Source organism: Neofelis nebulosa, chromosome 14 (genome assembly GCF_028018385.1).
Source record: "Neofelis nebulosa isolate mNeoNeb1 chromosome 14, mNeoNeb1.pri, whole genome shotgun sequence".
NCBI classification, from domain to species: Eukaryota; Metazoa; Chordata; class Mammalia; order Carnivora; family Felidae; genus Neofelis; species Neofelis nebulosa.
In genome coordinates this window covers 64392156-64416179 of record NC_080795.1, presented here as the reverse complement: position 1 = coordinate 64416179, position 24024 = coordinate 64392156, and the positions used below count along the sequence as shown (strand labels likewise).

The following is a 24024-nucleotide window of genomic DNA, read 5'->3' as shown; positions in this document are numbered from 1 at the left end:
TTTTTTTTTTTAATTTTTTTTTTTTTCCAACGTTTTTTATTTATTTTTGGGACAGAGAGACAGAGCATGAACGGGGGAGGGGCAGAGAGAGAGGGAGACACAGAATCGGAAACAGGCTCCAGGCTCCGAGCCATCGGCCCAGAGCCCGACACGGGGCTCGAACTCACAGACCGCGAGATCGTGACCTGGCTGAAGTCGGACGCTTAACCGACTGCGCCACCCAGGCGCCCCTAATGTTTACTTTTGAGAGAGAGAGAGCACAAGTGGGGGAAGTACAGAAAGTGGGGGGTGGGGACAGAGGATCTGAGGTGGGCTCCACGCTGACAGTAGAGAGCCTGAGGCGGGGCTTGAACTCACGAACCGCGAGATCATGACCTGAGCTGAAGTTGGACACTCAGCCGACTGAGCCACCCAGACGCCCCTGGAGCTCATTTATTAAACTACTACATTGTATGGCTTCTCTTAGGAATGCATCGTGTTCCTTATTTTACAGATGAGGATTCTAAGACTGAGCTTGACTTACTGTCCCTGTGTCATATAACTGATATGTAGGTAATAAGCATATAAGAGTAAAGGAATGGACAGCATGGTTTTATGTGGTGTACAACCATGACCTGCCCTCACTGTATTGGAGTCTCTGGAGTAGGCACCTTAACCACCCAAATTCCAGAAAGAAGATAGAACTTGACAGCCTGAAGGGATTTAAGAAACAGTCTGTTCTTCCACAGAGTAGACAGATCTTTTCTGCAACATGGGACATACCTCACCTGGTTTCTGCTTCTATGTCATTGGCAATAAGGACCCCCCTACCTCACAGTGTGTTTTCTTACATTGAGCCCAAATTTTGCCCCCATAATTTGTATTCACTAACTGTGGCTCTGTTCCCCAGAGATACACACAGAGTGAGTTTAGCCCAATCCACCACTTTTTAGGTTCCCTATATCTTCTCTTTCGTAGACTAACTCCCAATAATGGCAACTGACCCTTATGATGTTTATTATGTCAAGTTTCCTAAACATTTATTTTTTTCCTTATATTAACTCACATAATCCTCACAACAATTCTATGAGATCCGTGAAAGAATTAACATATGGGGAAACTAAGTAATTTGCTTAAGTCCACAGAGCTTAGCTATAGGAGAGCGAGGAATTAGACCCCAGCAATCGGACTCCAGACTCCTCCCTTCTGTGCTTTAAGGTCTCCCATTTAATTTATGTTTTCTTTATTTCTTGAACCTTTCAACATCACGGTCATCCTTCTTACCCTCATTTAAACATCAACCAACCTGTTTCAGGTATGGGCCGATCAGTGGTAAAGAGGGAAACTGTCCTCTCCTGTGATCACCATACTTCTATCGGTGGAGCCTAATGTCATATTATGGCAGCCATAGCTATGGAAATCCCTAGAACTTTCCTTCACATTAACTATAATACACTTCTTCCTATCTTACTTGTTACAATGATGCTTATTTTGAACACACAATGACAAAATATTCCATCTTATCCGTATTATATTTCTTTTTGTTCGGGCCTTTGTGAAACTCTGAAAATCTTAGTTTTGTCATCTGAGGGATTGGGTGTCTCTTCCAGCTTTATCTAGGAGCCTGAAAGCTCCTAGTAAAAGCAACATCTGTGATGCCTGTCACACACTAAGTTCATCCATTAACACCTTTAGGCTCTGAGAGAATGTGGATCCGGAGCCCTATAACATCTGGATGCGAAGTGAGCAAGGTACCAGTTGGGCAGTCTCCTCTTAATCTGGCTTATCTTTGTCTTCATAGAAAGCCAAACACTTATGTATTGTTAGTTTACATGAGGCTCAAGATACTTTGTGTATCTCTGCAGAGTAGAGCCATGATCAGTGAATACAAATTACAGGAATAAGATTTGGGTTCAAGACAAGAAAAGGAATATACAGAAGACATTTCAGACAAAATGGTGTTTTAAAGGCATGATTTCTAAAATTTTCATGGTTGAGCAAACAGGACTTGGGCATGAACATCTGGCCACATGTGGAGACAGTGTCCAGGGTGCAAAGAAAGAGCTCATTCCCTTTCTAGTGATCAGGACTGGGTGCTTTGGAGCGGGACTGCTTCATTCCAGACTCCAGCTCTGCCCATCTCTGTTCTGTGACCTTGGGCAAGTCACTTCAACTCTCTGTGAAATGCTCTCCTTGCTTGTAAGGCGGGTGTAACGATATCCCTACTTCATAGAGTCACTTTGAAATAAGCTAGTATACCTCAGACATTTTGAGTGGGGCCCAATGCATAGTAAATAGTCAATAATTGCTAGTTATTGTTACTTGTCTAAAGCTCCATGGTCGAATGAAGGCCACTGCCTGTTTTTGTAAAAAAAAAAAAAAAAAAAAAAAAAAAAATATATATATATATATATATATATGTATATATGTGTATATATATGTATATGTGTGTGTGTATATATATATGTGTGTGTGTATATATATATGTGTGTGTGTGTGTGTATATATATATATATATATATATATATATAGTCACTGGAATGCAACCAGACTTATTTGTTTACACATTGTCTGTGGCTCTTTCATGCTAGAATGGAACAGTTGTGACAAAGATTTGAAGGTGCCCAAGCCCCCCAAATTTTCTGTCTTGCCTTTTACATAAAAAGCTTGCCAACCTCCATTCTACAGGACAGAAGAAATGGATTTCTGACCTTCCTCTGTTCTCTCTTTGTCTTGAAACTTTCAACAAGTGACAGATACTCTCTGGCCTCTGCTGTTCATTTATAAGACTCTTCCTCCTCAAGAACAAATCTTTGAAAATTTCTATCTTGTATCTTGGAGATCCTAAGTAGCATTGTTATTCATTTGCTCAACAATTTTACAGATGGGCATTGTGTTAATTGCTTGGATATAGATATGAATATCAAGTTTCCCTTTGTTCTGACGCTCATGAACACTTACCATGTGCCAGACCCAGTTCTGAGCCCTTGGTGTATATTAGTTCATTTGATCCTCCAGCAGCTCTCCGAGGTAGGCACTACTACTTATCCCCATTTTACAGATGGAAAAATGGAGGCATTGAAAGATTAAGGAAACTTAACCTCCCAGTTAACCGACTGCCATAAGTGGCAGAGGCAAGATTTGAAATTATGCATTGTGGCTCCAGAGTCGAGAGTTTTAACTTCTACTGTAAAGTAGTTACTCAACTTTGAGGACCTTATGATTCCACCAGAGAGACCTATGTACAAACAAATAATTGCATGTGATGTGCAAGTGCTTCAATGTTTGTAAGAAGAGAAGCATGGTACCTTGCATGGCATAAGCCATTCTCATAATGTTTATGTCCTGGTGCTGCTGATATCAGTGGCGGTCACAAAGCATGGTTGGAGCCTAAGGAAGGCATATCTGGACGATTTAAGAAGGAGGTTTTTTGGGAATGCAAACTGGTGCAGCCACTCTGGAAAACAGTATGGAGGTTCCTCAAAAAGTTAAAAATAGAACTACCCTACGACCCAGCAATTGCACTACTAGGTATTTATCCAAGGGATACAGGTTTGCTGTTTCGAAGGGGCACATGCACCCCAGTGTTTATAGCAGCACTATCGACAATAGCCATTGTCGATATGGAAGTCGACGTATGGAAAGAGCTCAAATGGCCATCAACAGATGAATGGATAAAGAAGATGTAGTATATATTCATGTATACACAATGGAGTATTACTTGGCAATCAAAGAGAATGAAATCTTGCCACTTGCAACAACGTGGATGGAACTGGAGGGTATTATGCTAAGTGAAATAAGTCAGTCAGAGAAAGACAAATATCATATGACTTCACTCATATGTGGAAGTTAAGATACAAAACAGACGAACATAAGGGAAGGGAAGCAAAAATAATATAAAAGCAGTGAGGGGGACAAAACATAAGAGACTCTTAAGTAAAGAGGACAAGCTGATGGTTGCTGGAGGGGTTGTGGGTGGGTGGATGGGCTAAATGGACAAGGAGCATTAAGAAGGACACTTGTTGGGATGAGCACTGGGTGTTAGCCATAGGGAATGAATCACTGGAATCTACTCCTGAAATCATTATTGCACTATATGCTAACTAACTGGGATATAAATTTAAAAAAAAAAAAAAAAAGGAGGTTTTTACTTGAACTAGACTTACAGTTGTAGAGAGAAAAGGTTTCCATGCAGAAGAAACCACATTTGCCAAGAACAGAGGCAGGAGAGAGCATGGCATGTTCAGAGGATTAAAAAGAATTTCTCTCTGGCTGACGTATGAACTGTGGAGACCAAGAGGTAGTCAGCTGAGATGACAACAAGAGTTGGGCAGAGGCCAGCTTTTGAGTGGCTCTATGTGAACTGGGACAGACCCCAGTCCTCTAATGTGTGTGTCTCTCCGAGCAATGCTCTGGAGCGTTTATCTATTGGTCTAATGTCTCCTACCCACCCCCCAGCATGCACACTTACACCTCAATGCAATCACCTCAAGGGCAGGCACCCAGTCTGTCTTGTTGACCGGAATAACTCCAACACTCGGGGCCCTGAGCCCATAGCAGGAGCTCAGTAAACGTTTGTTGAATTAATGGATAACCAAACCTGTCAGTGTGCTTTTAGGTGGTTCTAGCAGTCATGGAATAGGATAGTCTCCACAGGTCTCTGGAGGCATCCCTGGGGGCAATGATTTTGCTTCGTTGAAGAATCAAGGCAGATCACATCGAATAACTGTACTATCTAAAATAGGATAATTTCAAGATAGATTTTTAATTGTAGGGCAATAATTATTCAGCAAATGCGCAACAAATTTATTTTATTCCTGATGCCACATATTAAAACTCAGCAGCAGGATGCCTGGGTGGCTCAGTCGGTTAAGCAGCTGACTCTTGATTTCGGCTCAAGTCACCGTCTCACAGTTCATGAGTTCAAGCCATGTGTCGGGCTCCATGCTGACCTTGAAGAGCCTGCTTAGGATTCTCTCTTTCTTCCTCTCTGCCCCTACCCTGCTCATGCTCTTTCTTCCTCTCAAAACAAATTAGTTAATTAATTAATCTTAAAAGCAAAACCAAAAACAAAACTCATCACCTTCATCCAGAATGTCCTTATGGCTTCATGATAGCCTTTGGACCATCCTTCAAATGTCTTTTCAAATCCTACCTTCAGGGACCACCCTCCCCACCCCAGCATGATGGAAGAGAAATAAATGTTGGTAAATGAATGAAAGCAATGATTCTTCTAGACAACTCCGCCAAACCAAAGGAAAAGTAACTTGAGTACTTAATCTCCACACAGACTTATTGTCACATTTGTCGGAAGCCTGTAGAGTTTGGTAGGAAGTCAGAAGATACGTCTACCTAAGGACTAAAAGTGTGGCACACATTTTAACAGGGCTATTTGCTAGTGGAGACACAACAGCAAGATGAGGTAAGAACAAAAAATTCTTTTATGTTGTCAGAAGAGTTAACTTCCCAAGGAATTATAGAATGTTTGAAGGTGAAGAAAATGAGGTCCAGCAGGGGAAGTGACTCGCCCACTTGCCCAGGGCTAGACAGCTAGTTAGGGACAGAGCTCGTCCCCAACTCCCACGTCCACCTCACCACTCCACCTCCCGAGAGCTTAGCTGTACCCTCCAAGAAGCTTGTGTCACTTCCTTCTCCATTTCTTGGCTTTTCTGGAAATATTGATGATCTCCCTCTGCTTCTTTCCTAAGATGACCTAGGAAAATGCCATTAAGGAAAAGTCTTATATTGCATTTTGTCAGCAAATCCCACTGTCACTAACCTGGCCCCAACCTGAAAGTTTCACTCGTGGCCCTAACACCCAGATTTCTTGCCTCCAGCTGGTCCCCTTTCCCCTTAAGCACATTAGAAAAATGTACGTTTTGTGTTCACAGCCCCCAGACTAATGAAATATTTCTTTTCCTTCCTGTAATCTGGAAACTTTTTTTTTTTTTTTTTTGGTTTTTGTTGTTATTTTTAAGAAGGCGAGTTGCACATATCAGAGGGACTTGCTGGCTCCTCAGAAACCAGCCTAGTAGGAGAGTTGATTGGATTTGCCTAGAGCATTTCCTCATTAGTAGCCTGTGTGTGCTTTTCCTTTCAAATGTCATCTGGCCGCCTCAACAAAGATTTAATTGTGGCAACTTGGGGCCTTCGCAAACTTGGGCTTCACGGAAGCTTCTTTTGAAATCTTCACAACTGCTCGTCCTTGAGATGACAAACCAGAAACATATTGAAAGTGACTTGGTGGATTATTGGTTCGAAGACCACTCCTTCCGGCTCTCCTCCCCTTTTTTCACAAGTGAAGATTGGAATTTTAATTGCTCAACCACAGTTTTTAATTCATGATGCCCAGAAAGGGCAGGTTTATTAATTAGTTCTGACTATGAGGCACCCCAAACTGGGGCCTGGCTGCTTCTTGATCGGTTTCAACAGCTCTTTGCCTGAAATTACTGTCTTGTAAGCACATGGAGGTGTAATTATGCAGACAGTAGCTGTTCAGTTCTGCCAGGTTAAACCCTCTATTCATACATATTACAGTGTCTTAAAAGGCATTTATTGAAATGCCATAGTTTAATAGTTTAGGCTTACAAAATCAAGCTCTCTTATGTTACAGGCAATAGCCACTTAATTGGATGTTTTCTCCCAGTGCATAAAAATGTTGGCTTAAATACACACACATTCAATTAATAAAAAAAAAAAAGTGTGAGAAACAGTATTACTTTGTAGTTAAAAGCAAGAACTGTGGAGCCAGGCTGCTTGGATTTGACTCATGCTTCTGCCTTTTCCAGCACTATAATTTGGGGATATGACTTAACCCTTTTCCATCACTGCATCTTTGGTAAAATGAGGATGTTCGAACAGCTTGTATCATAGAACGGTTGTGAGGTTCTAACAAGTTAGTACACAAAAAACACTTCGCAGAGTTCATGAGATCTAGTCATTGTGATTTTTAGTGCTCTCTCCAACCCATTTATTTGTACTTCTGTGTTATAAAACCTAGTTGTGATGAGCTGACAGAATTAGGGATATCTTTGTGTGGTAGAAACTGAAAGTTTCCCTTCGTATCTATTCTCTTCTTCTTCCACAATAATGGCCTCTCCTCCTCACTTTTTAACTGGATGGGCACCAAGTTACCCAGAGTTAAGAGTAAAATTTCTTTTCCCTCTAGAAATGGCCATGTGGCTAAATTCTGGTAGATGGTTTGTAAGCAGATATAATGAATTGACCTCTGAAAAGTGTTCTTAAAGGAGGAAGCATGGTGTGTCCTCTTCTTTCTTCCTGCTGATGGAAATTTGGTTCATACGACTGGAACTCAAGCAGCCATATTGGATTAACAGATGACAGGCTAGAGATGCAGAAGAGGAAGGGGGCATAGGACTGAGCCCCTCACAACTCCAGGGAGCAAAGCCGCCCTGGCAGCCCTTTTGTTTTGCTGTAGATTTTTAGTAAAAGAAAAACAGACCTCTCTATCATTCAGTACGCTATAATTTGGAACACCTGTTGCAGTCAGATATAGTCTTTGGGAAACACTTCACCCTCCTGAATTAGACCATTCTCTCGTTATTTTGACTGCAATGTGTAGAAATCTCAGGAGGCTAAGGCACAAAAAACCATGAAAAGGTTTCACATACACTTTCTTTTCTGTTAGAGGCACATCCTTTTTTACCACATCCAGGCATGGCCACATTGTTCTTACTGTCTGCTTGAGGAGAGAAGGGACTTAGCCTCAGGCCTCAGTTGGTGATTGGAGGGGAACTGCTTGACAGTAGAATTATGCACATAACTGATGACCAAGTCTTGTAGCAAGAAGGGATATTCTGATACTTTTACTACTCCTTCTGGACCAAAAATTGTGGGCCCTTGGAGAAATACAGTGGCAATTTTCTGTTGCTTTCTTTGTTATATACAGAAACAAGTTTCTCCATTTTCTCTTTTCTACATATATCAACAAGAAGCAAGATTCATGAACAAAGGGGCTTTACTCAGGGAGGCGTTGATGTTACCTGTTCTTTCTCAGGACAGATGTGGAAACAGTTCAGTGATTTCAGTATACCTTGTTCAGGAACAATGATGATAATCTGTTTTCATTTTGTTTTGTTTTGTTTTTTTCCCCCTTGAAATTGAAAACTTGTTTTCTGATGGTTCCAGAGATCTCTGGACTCATTTAGGGATTTTGCTGAGCTCTCCTTCCAAAACTAGTGAAAAGGGGAGGTGATATCTAAGGCTTTCAGAAGAAACATAGTGTGCCTGAGGTAGAAAGCAGGAGGATCCTTTATTTCTGTTTGGCTTCACTGGGGAAGAGCCCTGGTGTTGTTCATCAAAATTAAGTCAAGTTTCTTGCAGTCATGGATTGCTGTCTTTCCTTCAGGAAAATCCTTAGCCTCTGCCACATTCTGTCTACCCTTTCCTTCTGGGGCTCCAGTTAGACATACATTAGACCTTCTCACTTCATCTTCCACTTCTCTATTCCATGTTTTCCATTTTTTAAATACCTTTGTGCTACATTCTGTATGATTTCTTCTGATCTACAAGTCACTCACTAATTCCTTCTTTTGATATGTCTACCTATTGAAGTTTTAATTCTGGTTTATTATTATAATTATGTATTATGTGGCAATAATTATTATTACCGGTACCGCGACTACTAGATATTTCTTTTGGTTATTTTACCAATCTGTTAGGTCACTTTTTCTTAATTTTTTTTTTTTTTTTTACATTTTATTTATGTTTGATAGAGAGAGACAGAGCATGAATGGGGGAGGGGCAGAGAGAGAGGGAGACACAGAATCTGAAACAGGCTCCAGGCTCCGAGCTGTCAGCACAGAGCCCGACGCGGGGCTTGAACCCACAAACCGCTTGATCATGACCTGAGCCGAAGTCGGACGCTCAACTGACTGAGCCACCCAGGCGCCCCTGTTAGGTCACTTTTTAAAAATACTCTCTGGAAGGTTCTCTCAGGCTTTTCATTTGCTCCTTTACACACGGTAAACATATCTGTTGCTTTGTCTTCTGTGTTGGGACTGTCACTGCTGTCAGTTATTTTTACTAGTTCTTGCCCATGCTACCTTGTTTCCGTATGTGTAAGTTTTCTTAGATTTTATGCTGTTCATTGCCCTTGAAAGTGATTCACAGGAATTCCTCGAAGCTAGGATGAAATTGCCTTCCTCCAGAAAGGATTTGCCATTGATTTTGCCAGTTCCTAGAGACTTGTCTAGCTTGGGACCTACTTAAACCAGGTTTAAGATTTAACACAAGAACTCATGTCATCTACTCAATTATTTGCTTCCCCCTTTTCTAGGCTTACATTTCTTTTAAATTAGGGACACTTTTTAAAAAAATCATCACTCATGGACAGTATAGTCCTCAGCACATAATAAATCACTGATGGATTTTGGCTGAATGAATAAGTTATCATACCTACTTTCTTAATTTCTCTGTCTTTATTTTCAGCTGGTCAGTTAAAAGGATTACTGTTTTGGGATATCATTTCCAATGGGGTGTCCTTTCGTCAAGATGTTGGTTGCTATGTCTTCTCTCCGTCATAAATTCCTCAAGCTCTGTGCTGCACAGGAAGTGGTTACTTGGTAAATATTTGCTTCTGGGCTAAGACTTGCCATACTCCCCGTGCTTCTGCCCGTGAGTGAATCAAACCACAAATTTCTGAGACTCCTTACACTTTCCATGGATATTTTGAGTATTGCTCAGGATATCTCTGGCAGCAACTCCCTATGGCTCTGTAATTAGTCGATCTACCTCTGATTTCTTTTCTCTTTAGTACACCTGATCATCCTTTGCTGTCTGTAGCTAACTTCTGATTCTGTCATTCCCTCACTCATGGACCAATACCACCATGGCTGTCACCACTGCCTATGGAATGAAGTCCAAACCTAGTAGCTTGTCATTTTGCCTTTTTTGTCTAGGTGGGGTAGCCAGATTCCATGAAAGAATGTGATCTCTGGGAAGTCAGACTCCAGCCCCACTACTTACCAGCCACATAAGTGAAACTTCCATGCATTGTTGTGCTGATGTATAAAATAATATTAGCCTTGTAAGGGATAACATGTGTAAAGTTCCTAGTGTCCATCAGAATAAGAATAGTTCTACAGAACATTTCTTTCTAGTAGGGTCTGAAAAGAATAGCAATTTATTTCCTTATTGCTTATGGATACATGGACACTCAAACAATGAAAGACCCCTTGGCCATTTTTTCTCTGGATCTTGGTTACCTTATAAATAGGGTGGTGTCTTGGGGCGCCTGAGTGGCTCAGTCAGTTAAGCTTCCAACTTTGGCTCAGGTCATGATCTCATGATTCATGAGTTCGGGCCCCATGTTGGGCTCTGTCTGTGTTGATAGCTCGGAGCCTGGAGCCTGCTTCGGATTCTGTCTCCCTCTCTCCCTCTGCCCCCTCCCCCACTTGTACTCTGTCTCTGTCGGTCTGTCTCTCTCTCTCAAAAATAAGTAAACCTTTAAAAAATTTTAAAAAGTAAGTAAGGTGGTGCTTAAAGGCGGGAAGGTATATAAAACATCTGGTTCCATACTTGGCACATCTTTAGGTATAGAATAAATGTTCTTTCTTTATTCCCCTTCAAACTGAGGCAACTTTCCATTCCTATGTGATTTCAATACAAAGTGTAAATCAGAGTGCACTATATAAAAGAAGGATTGTTATTCCTGTCTCCACTCTCTGAAGTCCTATCTTCCCTTTAAAGCCAAGTTCAGTTGACATCTATTCCATGAAGCATCTCTGGAGTCTCATTTCTACAACACTCATTTCCTACTCCAGCCAGAAGCATAATAATGCAACCAAAGGAGAACCTTCAAACCATCTCAGCTATATTTGAATTTCCTGTTTATCAACAAGTATGATTCTATACAAAGCTAAGCTGTGTTCTAGCTTCTACCAAAACATTTTTAGAGATTAAAAAAATTCAGTGTCTTCAAAACCGGTCTGTTCATTCTGGCTTTGGACAGCTTAAATCTGTCCCCTTAGATTTTCTGCATTTGTACTTAGGTGTGTTTGTGTTCCTTTTTAAGTATATTGCCCACAAATAAACAATATGCCTTAAAATACACTGTCCATGAATGCCCTTTCTTCTTCTGTGACTGCAGCCTGTGCTACCAGATTTGTGGTGACCGTGGAGCTTTTTTCTCCTAACTGCACCTATATTCAGTGAAAACCCTGAAATCTCCTTTTCAAATATGTGTTGGTATTAAATGGCATCTCCTCTGTCTTGAATTAGTATGGCTATTTTTGATACCTATGACTGAGTTCCCCAATCCCTGCCCATATTGCATGCACCTCGGTGTGTTTGGCCTGCTTATTAAATTGCTATGAACCTAACTTGTCACTCATGCTCCTAGATGCAGTTTCCTTGTGAGTTTTTTCAACATACTTTATTCCTGTTCTAACACTCAGCTCATTCTGTTTTGTGTGCTGTTTATGCACTTCTGTTGTATCACTGCCTTGGGTGGGGCTCCTGAGAAGCAGAGCCTCGGTCAGGGGGATCAGGCAGCAACTTTGTAGCTTCCCAGACTTGGTGGCTTCTGTTGGTTTAACAGCTGTTTTCCAGAGCAGGCCGGCAGCTAAGAGTTGTTCTCAACGAACACAGGCAGCTAGGAAATACATGCTCAGACTTGTGGAAAGGATCTGATGGGACCCAGCAGCATCCACTGTAGTCACCCATGGTTTTTAAACTCTTTAGTAGGAAACTGTCTATTGTTTATTTTTGCAGTCTCTGTAAACCTGGCCCCATGTCTTGCATGCTAAAGGCATTAGTTTGTGGACTTGAATCATCAACGATCTGGAGTAAATATCCTCTAGTTTGTACCCATTCCAGTCCATTGCCATTTGTAAAATCAGATACCGGTAAGGAACTTCGCCAATCCCGCCCTCCCCGCCACAGAGGAGCACAGAAGCAGACGGTGCGAGTGATAGAGGGAAAGATATGGATGTTTATGTTGCATTGTTCCAAGAAGCTAGCTGCCCTGTCAATTCAGAAGCTGTCTATGGACCAAATGTTTAAATTCGGAATAGGCAAAAAAAACCTTCTTTTTAAAAAAATATATATTTTTTTATTTTGGGAGAGAGAGAGAGCGTGAGCATGAGCAGGGGAGAGGCTGGGAGAGAGGAAGAGAGAGAATCCCAAGCAGACTCTGTGCCTTCAGTGCAGACCCCAGTGTGGAGCTCGAACTCACAAACCACGAGATCATGACCTGAGCAGAAATCAAGAGTCAGACCTTAACCAGCCGAGCCACCCAGACACCTTGGCAAATAGCTTATTAAGACCAAGGAAACACATCGAAGCGCAGGATTTCAGTCTATTCCACTCAGCTTTTGAACTATTTATGTTTTTTTATAATTTCACAAAAGTAATATGTACATATTGGCTAAACATAAAAATGGTATAAAAGAGTGATAAATGAATAGTAAAGTCTACTCTTCGTCAGCTTGGCTTTTATTTCCACTCCCAAGAGCTAACTGCTGTTAACGTTTTCTTATGTTTCTATCCAGAAATAGTTATATATATATATAGCATATATATATATATATATATATATATATATATATATATATAAGCCTATGTGTTTATGATTTATAGGCAAAAGATTAAAGTATATGTACTTCTGTCTAACATTTTTTAAACTAATAATAGATCTTATAGATCTTTCTACAACACATCTATAGCTATATCTCATTTTTTAAAATGACTGTACAACTGTCTTATAGTTTATTATTTTTCTTATAGACATTTAGGTTGGTGCTAGTTTTCAGCTCCTTCAGAAGGTATTTTTGCTCTTACAAATTTTTTTTCAATTGCAAAATAAGTATCCTTTTATGTAAGATTTTTTTTTTTTTTTTTTGCATACTGTATGTGCTTAGTGGTATTAAATTGAAAATCCTATTCTTGCTTCTGCACAGAAAAATGATGCCATGGATAGAGAATGTGGCTACCAAATTCCCAACTTCTATATTGAACAGTCATGTGCCTTTAAGCCTAAGTTATGCTTTCTCCTTCTCTGCCCATTTGTCTTTCAGCCTCTTCCCCAGAATGCAGCTTATAATCAGAAAAGATAAAAGTTGTCATAGTTGAAAAAAGCTGAAAGTAATTCTCAAGTTCAGGTCATCGTAATAGCAAGTTCTAAAAACCACTTTGGTATAGAATTTAAATAACAGAAAAACTATTCTGAGAAGCACAGAAGTTGTGGATCTTGCTTAGAGTTTAAGAGGTTCAGTATTAAGACCTCATCTAATGCAAGTTTGGAAAAACTCAGTCAGACCTTCCAGAAATCCAGCCCTGATGTACTTAAAAACTCTGTTGTCTTTTTTTTTTTTTTTTTTTTTGCAGTGAAGTACATGCGAGAAGCCACACCCTATGTGAAGAAAGGCTCCCCAGTATCTGAGATCGGCTGGGAAACGCCTCCGCCAGAATCGCCTCGGTTAGGGGGCGGCTCCTCAGACCCTCTGTCCTCGCAGCCCTTCTCCTTCCACAGAGATCGGAAAAGCATCCCCCTCAAGATGTGTTATGTCACTCGGAGTATGGCCTTGGCTGACCCTGAGAACAGGTAAATAGGGCCAGGGATCTCCTCTGACATTGCTAGGCCTGTGCCTGTGTTCTGAAAACACTCAAAGGTTTCCAAAGAATAGCCTGAAAGGGCCCCACAGAGATAATGTTGTGGGTTCAAGCCAGGCCTCCCTCATTCCCTTCCTTTCTTTTATCTTCGTGAGAAACTGTGTGCTGAGCTTTGGTTCTGGAAAGAGTTGAATTGGAGTCAAGATCCTAAGTGTCTTCTCTGGGCCTCCCATTGCTAGTTTATGTGACTTTGGGCAAGTTTCTTAAACCAATAAATCTCAGTTTTGTCATCTGCAAAATGGGAATAATTGAAATAGATACCTCGCTGAGTTGGAAATCTACATGAAGTGCTTACGGCAGGAAAACCTTCCTGAATATAAGCTATAATAATATTTATTATTATTTAAAATTTTCTTTAAGTTTATTTATTTTTGAGAAGGAGGGAGCATGAGTGGGGAAGGGGCAGAGAGAGAGACACACACAGAATCTGAAGCAGGCTCCAGGGTCTGCGCTGTCAGCGTGGAGCCCAACACAGGGCTTGAAGTCATGAACCGTGAGATCATGACCTGAGCCAAAGTCGGACATTTAACCAACTGATCCACCCAGGTGCCCCGATAATGATATTCATTATAATGTCAGGTAGTAGCAAGCACATCAGCCCCCTCTGGGCCTCAGTGTCCTCAACTGTGTACTTGGAAGTTTCGATGGGAGGATCCTTAATGCAATTTTCTGCTCTAAACTTCTCTTTATGCTTAAGAGACAAAAAGGGAGTGGCTTTGATCCAACCCTGGAGTGCTATTTCTCAAAGTCTGTACACAATTTCTCATGCCTCGGGATAGATATATCACCCAATGCATGGAAATTATAAGGAGTCCAGGAAGACCAGCAAATATGTGGGTCCCTGTTCCCCCAGACATCTTACTTTAACTCATCTGAACAGAAAACATCTACCTGGGAGGAAAATAACAGACATGTAGAGGAGAGGGAGAGGAATGGAGCCAGTCAACGGGGAATCTTGGTGACCTTGGCAGACACATCCAAATGCTAAAAATAGGGACAGCTCTAGTGGCCCTTGTTTGTAACATGTGTGGGACAGCTGCCGCCTACGTGAGTGGGATGTATTTGGCTAGGCTCTGAGTTGCTGATGGGGAAGAGCCAAAGGGAATAGGGATAGGGAGGAAGTTGCCTCCTCAGCTTAGAGCTCAAAGCGTTTTTCGTTCCCTTCCTAATAAGCTCACTCTAAAGAAGCTGCTAGCCTCTCTCACTCCAGCAGCTGGAGGATCCACCCTGCTCCCCCCACTCCTCCCATGCCGGTTCTGTCTGCCCAGGGATCAGAGCTGCGGTTGCAGGAGAGAGTGGGAAGTATCAGCCAAAGAGGAGTTGGAGCAGGCAGACTGGCAAGGAGGCAGAATTCTTCCATTCCTCCATGAGCCGCTCTAACCTGTTCTGTTTTGTCCCCTTCAATTTCTGCTGCTTTCCCTGGGCCTTCAGTTGATGCCCCGGTTACTCTGCGTTTGATCTTTCCTGGTCTCATAGCTACCAAATCAGACGGACAAGTCCTTTCTGCCAGGAGTCTGATGTCTAAGGTGTTAGATCCGGTGAACTCATAGTTTATGGAGTGCCTATCTTGTGCTGGGCGTTACGCTAATTTACTTCAGACCAGAGACTGCAAAGTCGCAGCCTCTAGGTGTACCCAGACGACAGGTAGGATCCGTCTAGTGTGTTCAAGAAATCCGAACTACTTCCTACATTGAATCATTGGGAAATTTCACATTGAAAAGCCAGATCTCTGCTTTTCTAGAAAAATGGATAGATCTGGGGAAATTATTAGGCCCACGTTGCTGCAGGCAGGTTTCCAATCTGCAGGAGCCTGGGTGAGGCTTCTCCTTGTATAAGGGAATGAATTCCCCTCAGCACTCCTATTGCCACACACTTGGGGGATTCCATCAGTTATCTGCCTGGTACGTAAAACCGTAACCCTCCTTAGTCCTCTAAATAGCCCTCTGAGTTTCTCTCATTGTCCTCATTCTGTAGATGAAAACTGAGGCTCAGTTCTTATAGAAGTTCCAGGCATCGTGTGGCTAATACACAGTTTTGCTGGGTTTTGAATGCAAGCCTACAGTGTGGGTGACAGTGTCAGATTGCCGTTACCAGAAAAATGCAGAGACTAGAAAATGTGGAATATCGTAGGAGAGATTCATGCCTGGGGAGAGAGCTTAAGTAGATGATTTCTAGGGTTCATTCCAGCTGTGGTCTATATACTGTAACTTCCTCCTAAGGCACCAAATTCTATTGTAAAGAATATTTTGGGACACATCGGGCCTTAGTTCAAACACTGGAGACTTCATATGTCAAGCCAGAAGAGGGAATACATCTTTAAACTTTTATTTTTTTTTTTTTTTTTTTTTTTTTTTATTTATTTATTTATTTATTTTTTTTAATATATGAAATTTACTGTCAAATTGGTTTCCATACAACACCCAGTGCTCATCCCAAAAGGTGCCCTCCTCAATACCCATCACCCACCCTGCCCTCCCTCCCACCCCCCATCAACCCTCAGTTTGTTCTCAGTTTTTAACAGTCTCTTATGCTTTGGCTCTCTCCCACTCTAACCTCTTTTTTTTTTTTTTCCCTTCCCCTCCCCCATGGGTTTCTGTTACGTTTCTCAGGATCCACCTAAGAGTGAAACCATATGGTATCTGTCTTTCTCTGTATGGCTTATTTCACTTAGCATCACACTCTCCAGTTCCATCCACGTTGCTACAAAAGGCCATATTTCATTTTTTCTCATTGCCACGTAATATTCCATTGTGTATATAAACCACAATTTCTTTATCCATTCATCAGTTGATGGACATTTAGGCTCTTTCCATAATTTGGCTATTGTTGAGAGTGCTGCTATAAACATTGGGGTACAAGTGCCCCTATGCATCAGTACTCCTGTATCCCTTGGATAAATTCCTAGCAGTGCTATTGCTGGGTCATAGGGTAGGTCTATTTTTAATTTTCTGAGGAACCTCCACACTGCTTTCCAGAGCGGCTGCACCAATTTGCATTCCCACCAACAGTGCAAGAGGGTTCCCATTTCTCCACATCCTCTCCAGCATCTATAGTCTCCTGATTTGTTCATTTTGGCCACTCTGACTGGCGTGAGGTGGTATCTGAGTGTGGTTTTGATTTGTATTTCCCTGATGAGGAGCGACGTTGAACATCTTTTCATGTGCCTGTTGGCCATCCGGATGTCTTCTTTAGAGAAGTGTCTATTCATGTTTTGTGCCCATTTCTTCACTGGGTTATTTGTTTTTCGGGTGTGGAGTTTGATGAGCTCTTTATAGATTTTGGATACTAGCCCTTTGTCCGATATGTCATTTGCAAATATCTTTTCCCATTCCGTTGGTTGCCTTTTAGTTTTGTTGGTTGTTTCCTTTGCTGTGCAGAAGCTTTTTATCTTCATAAGGTCCCAGTAATTCACTTTTGCTTTTAATTCCCTTGCCTTTGGGGATGTGCCGAGTAAGAGATTGCTACGGCTGAGGTCAGAGAGGTCTTTTCCTGCTTTCTCCTCTAAGGTTTTGATGGTTTCCTGTCTCACATTCAGGTCCTTTATCCATTTTGAGTTTATTTTTGTGAATGGTGTGAGAAAGTGGTCTAGTTTCAACCTTCTGCATGTTGCTGTCCAGTTCTCCCAGCACCATTTGTTAAAGAGACTGTATTTTTTCCATTGGATGTTCTTTCCTGCTTTGTCAAAAATGAGTTGGCCATACGTTTGTGGGTCTAGTTCTGGGGTTTCTATTCGATTCCATTGGTCTATGTGTCTGTTTTTATGCCAATACCATGCTGTCTTGATGATTACAGCTTTGTAGTAGAGGCTAAAGTCTGGGATTGTGATGCCTCCTGCTTTGGTCTTCTTCTTCAAAATTACTTTGGCTATTCGGGGCCTTTTGTGGTTCCATATGAATTTTAGGATGGCTTGTTCTAGTTTCAAGAAGAATGCTGGTGCAATTTTGATTGGGATTGCATTGAATGTGTAGATAGCTTTGGGTAGTATTGACATTTTGACAATATTTATTCTTCCAATCCATGAGCAGGGAATGTCTTTCCATTTCTTTATATCTTCTTCAATTACCTGCATAAGCTTTCTATAGTTTTCAGCATACAGATCTTTTACATCTTTGGTTAGATTTATTCCTAGGTATTTTATGCTTCTTGGTGCAATTGTGAATGGGATTAGTTTCTTTATTTGTCTTTCTGTGGCTTCATTGTTAGTGTATAAGAATGCAACTGATTTCTGTACATTGATTTTGTATCCTGCAACTTTGCTGAATTCATGTATCAGTTCTAGCAGACTTTTGGTGGAGTCTATCGGATTTTCCATGTATAATATCATGTCATCTGCAAAAAGCGAAAGCTTGACTTCATCTTTGCCAATTTGGATGCCTTTGATTTCTTTTTGTTGTCTGATTGCTGATGCTAGAACTTCCAGCACTATATTAAACAACAGCGGTGAGAGTGGGCATCCCTGTCGTGTTCCTGATCTCAGGGAAAAAGCTCTCAGTTTTTCCCCATTGAGGATGATGTTAGCTGTGGGCTTTTCATAAATGGCTTTTATGATCTTTAAGTATGTTCCTTCTATCCCGACTTTCTCAAGGGTTTTTATTAAGAAAGGGTGCTGGATTTTGTCAAAGGCCTTTTCTGCATCGATTGACAGGATCATATGGTTCTTCTCTTTTTTTTTGTTAATGTGATGTATCACGTTGATCGATTTGCGAATGTTGAACCAGCCCTGCATCCCAGGAATGAATCCCACTTGATCATGGTGAATAATTCTTTTTATATGCTGTTGAATTCGATTTGCTAGTATCTTATTGAGAATTTTTGCATCCATATTCATCAGGGATATTGGCCTGTAGTTCTCTTTTTTTTTTACTGGGTCTCTGTCTGGTTTAGGAATCAAAGTAATACTGGCTTCATAGAATGAGTCTGGAAGTTTTCCTTCCCTTTCTATTTCTTGGAATAGCTTGAGAAGGATAGGTATTATCTCTGCTTTAAATGTCTGGTAGAACTCCCCTGGGAAGCCATCTGGTCCTGGACTCTTATTTGTTGGGAGATTTTTGATAACCGATTCAATTTCTTCGCTGGTTATGGGTCTGTTCAAGCTTTCTATTTCCTCCTGATTGAGTTTTGGAAGAGTGTGGGTGTTTAGGAATTTGTCCATTTCTTCAAGGTTGTCCAATTTGTTGGCATATAATTTTTCATAGTATTCCCTGATAATTGTTTGTATCTCTGAGGGATTGGTTGTAATATTTCCATTTTCATTCATGATTTTATCTATTTGGGTCATCTCCCTTTTCTTTTTGAGAAGCCTGGCTAGAGGTTTGTCAATTTTGTTTATTTTTTCAAAAAACCAACTCTTGGTTTCGTTGATCTGCTCTACAGTTTTTTTAGATTCTATATTATTTATTTCTGCTCTGATCTTTATGATTTCTCTTCTTCTGCTGGGTTTAGGCTGCCTTTGCTGTTCTGCTTCTATTTCCTTTAGGTGTGCTGTTAGATTTTGTATTTGGGATTTTTCTTGTTTCTTGAGATAGGCCTGGATTGCAATGTATTTTCCTCTCAGGACTGCCTTCGCTGCATCCCAAAGCGTTTGGATTGTTGTATTTTCATTTTCGTTTGTTTCCATATATTTTTTAATTTCTTCTCTAATTGCCTGGTTGACCCACTCATTCGTTAGTAGGGTGTTCTTTAACCTCCATGCTTTTGGAGGTTTTCCAGACTTTTTCCTGTGGTTGATTTCAAGCTTCATAGCATTGTGGTCTGAAAGTATGCATGGTATAATTTCAATTCTTGTAAACTTATGAAGGGCTGTTTTGTGACCCAGTATATGATCTATCTTGGAAAATGTTCCATGTGCACTCGAGAAGAAAGTATATTCTGTTGCTTTTGGATGCAGAGTTCTAAATAGATCTGTCAAGTCCATCTGATCCAATGTATCATTCAGGGCCCTTGTTTCTTTATTGACTGTGTGTCTAGATGATCTATCCATTTCTGTAAGTGGGGTGTTAAAGTCCCCTGCAATGACCACATTCTTATCAATAAGGTTGCTTATGTTTATGAGTAACTGTTTTATATATCTGGGGGCTCCGGTATTTGGCGCATAGACATTTATAATTGTTAGCTCTTCCTGATGGATAGACCCTGTAATTATTATATAATGCCCTTCTTCATCTCTTGTTACAGCCTTTAATTTAAAGTCTAGTTTGTCTGATATAAGTATGGCTACTCCAGCTTTCTTTTGGCTTCCAGTAGCATGATAAATAGTTCTCCATCCCCTCACTCTCAATCTAAAGGTGTCCTCAGATCTCAAATGAGTCTCTTGTAGACAGCAAATAGATGGGTCTTGTTTTTTTATCCATTCTGATACCCTATGTCTTTTGGTTGGTGCATTTAATCCATTTACATTCAGTGTTATTATAGAAAGATACGGGTTTAGAGTCATTGTGATGTCTGTATGTTTTATGCTTGTAGTGATGTCTCTGGTACTTTGTCTCACAGGATCCCCCTTAGGATCTCTTGTAGGGCTGGTTTCGTGGTGACAAATTCCTTCAGTTTTTGTTTGTTTGGGAAGACCTTTATCTCTCCTTCTATTCTAAATGACAGACTTGCTGGATAAAGGATTCTCGGCTGCATATTTTTTCTGTTTAGCACACTGAAGATATCGTGCCAAGCCTTTCTGGCCTGCCAAGTTTCAAAGGAGAGATCAGTCACGAGTCTTATAGGTCTCCCTTTATATGTGAGGGCACGTTTATCCCTTGCTGCTTTCAGAATTTTCTCTTTATCCTTGTATTTTGCCAGTTTCACTATGATATGTCGTGCAGAAGATCGATTCAAGTTACGTCTGAAGGGAGTTCTCTGTGCCTCTTGGATTTCAATGCCTTTTTCCTTCCCCAGTTCAGGGAAGTTCTCAGCTATAATTTCTTCAAGTACCCCTTCAGCACCTTTCCCTCTCTCTTCCTCCTCTGGGATACCAATTATGCGTATATTATTTCTTTTTAGTGTATCACTTAGTTCTCTAATTTTCCCCTCATACTCCTGGATTTTTTTATCTCTCTTTCTTTCAGCTTCCTCTTTCTCCATAACTTTATCTTCTAGTTCACCTATTCTCTCCTCTGCCTCTTCAATCCGAGCCGTCGTGGTTTCCATTTTGTTTTGCATTTCGTTTAAAGCGTTTTTCAGCTCCTCGTGACTGTGCCTTAGTCCCTTGATCTCTGTCGCAAGAGATTCTCTGCTGTCCTGTATACTGTTTTCAAGCCCAGCGATTAATTTTATGACTATTATTCTAAATTCACTTTCTGTTATATTATTTAAGTCCTTTTTGATCAGTTCATTAGCTGTTGTTATTTCCTGGAGATTCTTCTGAGGGGAATTCTTCCGTTTGGTCATTTTGGATAGTCCCTGGAGCGGTGAGGACCTGCAGGGCACTTCCCCCGTGCTGTGGTGTATAACTGGAGTTGGTGGGCGGGGCCGCAGTCCGACCTGATGTCTGCCCCCAGCCCACCGCTGGGGCCACAGTCAGACTGGTGTGTGCCTTCTCTTCCCCTCTCCTAGGGGCGGGATTCACTGTGGGGTGGTGTGGCCCGTCTGGTCTACTTGCACACTGCCAGGCTTGTGGTGCTGGGGAGCTGGCGTATTAGCTGGGGTGGTTAGGCAAGGTGCACGGGGGCGGGAGGGGCAGGCTTAGCTCGCTTCTCCTTAGGTGATCCACTTCAGGAGGCGCCCTGTGGCAGCGGGAGGGAGTCAGATCCACTGCCGGAGGTTTGGCTCCGCAGAAGCACAGAGTTGGCTGTTTGCGCGGAGCGAGCAAGTTCCCTGGCAGGAACTGGTTCTCTTTGGGATTTTGGCTGGGGGATGGGCGGGGGAGATGGTGCTGGCGAGCGCCTTTGTTCCCCGCCAAGCTGAGCTCTGCCGTCCGGGGGCTCAGCAGCTCTCCCTCCCTTTGTCCTCCAGCCTTCCCGCTTTCTGAGCAGAGCTGTTAACTTATGACCTCCCAGACGCTAAGTCGCGCTTGCTGTCGGAACACAGTCCGTCCGGCCCCTCCGCTTTTGCCAGCCCGACTCGGGGGCTCTGCTTGGCCGGCGAGCCGCCCCTCCGCCCCGGCTCCCTCCCGCCAGTCCGTGGAGCGCGCACCGCCTCGCCGCCCTTCCTACCCTCTTCCGTGGGCCTCTCGTCTGCGCTTGGCCCCGGAGACTCCGTTCTGCTAATCCTCTGGCGGTTTTCTGGGTTATTTAGGCAGGTATAGGTGGAATCTAAGTGATCAGAAGGACGCGGGGTGAGCCCAGCGTCCTCCTACGCCGCCATCTTGTGGATACTCTCCATCTTTAAACTTTTAAATCAGTGGTCTTCAATCCACCATTGATGAGGTGGTGTGGGAGAGCCTATCCTGCTAGGGTATGAGAACCACAGGGCAGGACTGAAAACGAGAATCCAGCTAAGCCAGAGGGTCCAGGAGGAGACTTCCGTCCAGATAGACCCAGAACTGCTAATAATGAGATTGACCTTTCACAATGTATATGTATATCAAATCACCGTGCTATACACTTTAAATATCTTAAAATTTTGTCAGCTATACCTCAACAAAGCTGGGGGGAAAAAGATTATGGTTTTAGGTGAATCTTGGCCCTGGTCGAGGAAGAGAAGAAAGGAAAAAGGAAACAAATATTTAATGGAACTCTGGTTACATGCTGGGCAGAGTATAATGTACTAGTCAGAAATATAGACTCAACTCCGTGCTGAACACAAGACACGCCTAACACGAAGTGATTTTAAAAGGCAAAAAGCAAAGAGATGGGTAAAGCGTACAAGGCAAATATAAACTAACAGCAATGACAGCAAAAAGTACCACTTTTGATCTTGATATATGACAGGGTAAGATGCAGACTGAAAGCACAAAACAGGACAAAGAACTGGTTGAGGCTGAAGACCGGGGTTCACAAGGAACATTCAACAGTTGTGGATGCACCCCAAATAACACAGCAGTGGCCTTTGTAGAAGATGCAAGAAGAAATCGAAATGTACTATTAGGTAATTCAACATGCCACTCTCCGTCCAAGATAGGGCAAGTAGACAAAAGATCGGTGAAGATCTGAAAGACCCAAACAACGTCATTAACAAGGGAGATCTGGATACATCACAAACTTTGTACACTGATAATAAAGAACACACTTCCCTTTTCTAAATGTAGAACATCCCATTTTCTAAATGCAGATAGAACATTGACAAAATTAACTATAGATTAGCTCACAAAAAGTGCAATAAACTCCTTGAGGTAGGAATATTCTAAACGACATTTCTCTGATGATAGTGGAGTAAAAGTGGAAAACAAATTGCAAAATCGAAGTGCAGAAAACCTTTCTTCTTGGATTTTTAAAAGCTGTGAAATAACTCCTGGGTGAAAGGGGAAATAGAAACTGAGATGGTAGCCTTTCTGAGAAAATGAAAATAATGCGTATGTTAAACATAAAAGAGAAAGGGAGAGTCTAGCTCAACCTTGGAATGTGTGGATTTCAGCAAGTATCTCATTCAATCTAATAACAACTCTCAGTAGTAGGTCCTCTAATCTCTATTTCATAAACAGTGAAATGTAGTTCAGAAGTGAGAGTTGAAGCAAACCGTAGATCTGGAGTTCCAACCCGAAGCCCAGCTTCTTAATCACGATAACCCATTGCCTGTGACTCCAGCACCTGGCAGAACAGCTCACTTGAACTGTAAGTGCAATGGCCAGGACTCAATGGGCTCCTGGATGCTGAGGCTTGAGGACTGATGACAAATGCCACAGCAGCTTGGCACTAATCCCCTTGGTTGGTGATGCACAGCTACTTATAGTTTGCATTAAAAACTCTGATGTTCAATTTCTCAAATAGAAAAAGCCGTAGAACAGCAGGCAGGATTGCTACTCTTTCTGTGGAAAAGGTCACCCAGCAGGCACTGAATCCACAAGAATGTGTCACTGCTAGTGGTTGTCAATGATTACAACATTTTTTTAGAAAAATTCACTTCATAAATAACTCGTTCATAAGCTCTTCGCTGCCCTCGTCCAGAGCTACATCCCCAGTCCTCCAGACTATTTGGACGTATTCTCTACCGGGTGCTTTGTTTCCAGCTTGCTCCTTCGCTATCCTCCACCATCTACCCTACACCCAGCTAGCCAAGGGAATATGAAACACCCAAAATTTATCCATTTGCTCAAGATGGCTCCCTGTCACCTTCACTGATACCAAAACTACTCAGTATTACATAAAAACCTTATGAGGTTCTGGATCTTCCCTAAGTGTCCAGCTCTTCCCATCTCATCCTTTATGCCCCAGCCACCCTTAAATAATTTACTTCCCTGACAACTTCCTAGTCACCTTCTAACACTCAGCACAGGTGAGACACTGGTCCCACTATACCCTGTGTGTTGATCTGTCCATCATGGCAGCT

General features: G+C 41.8%; 1 protein-coding gene across 3 annotated transcripts in view; it reads left to right on the top strand.

Annotated features, from left to right (window-relative positions):
• The window catches only part of SNTB1 (syntrophin beta 1), a 242729-nt gene that overhangs the window by 88224 nt on the left and 130481 nt on the right, over nucleotides 1–24024 (top strand). For all 3 annotated transcript variants that reach the window (XM_058698939.1, XM_058698937.1, XM_058698938.1), the window contains one exon: nucleotides 13327–13543. In XM_058698939.1, coding sequence (XP_058554922.1) covers nucleotides 13327–13543 — 217 coding nt within the window. The remainder of the gene's footprint in view (nucleotides 1–13326; nucleotides 13544–24024) is intronic.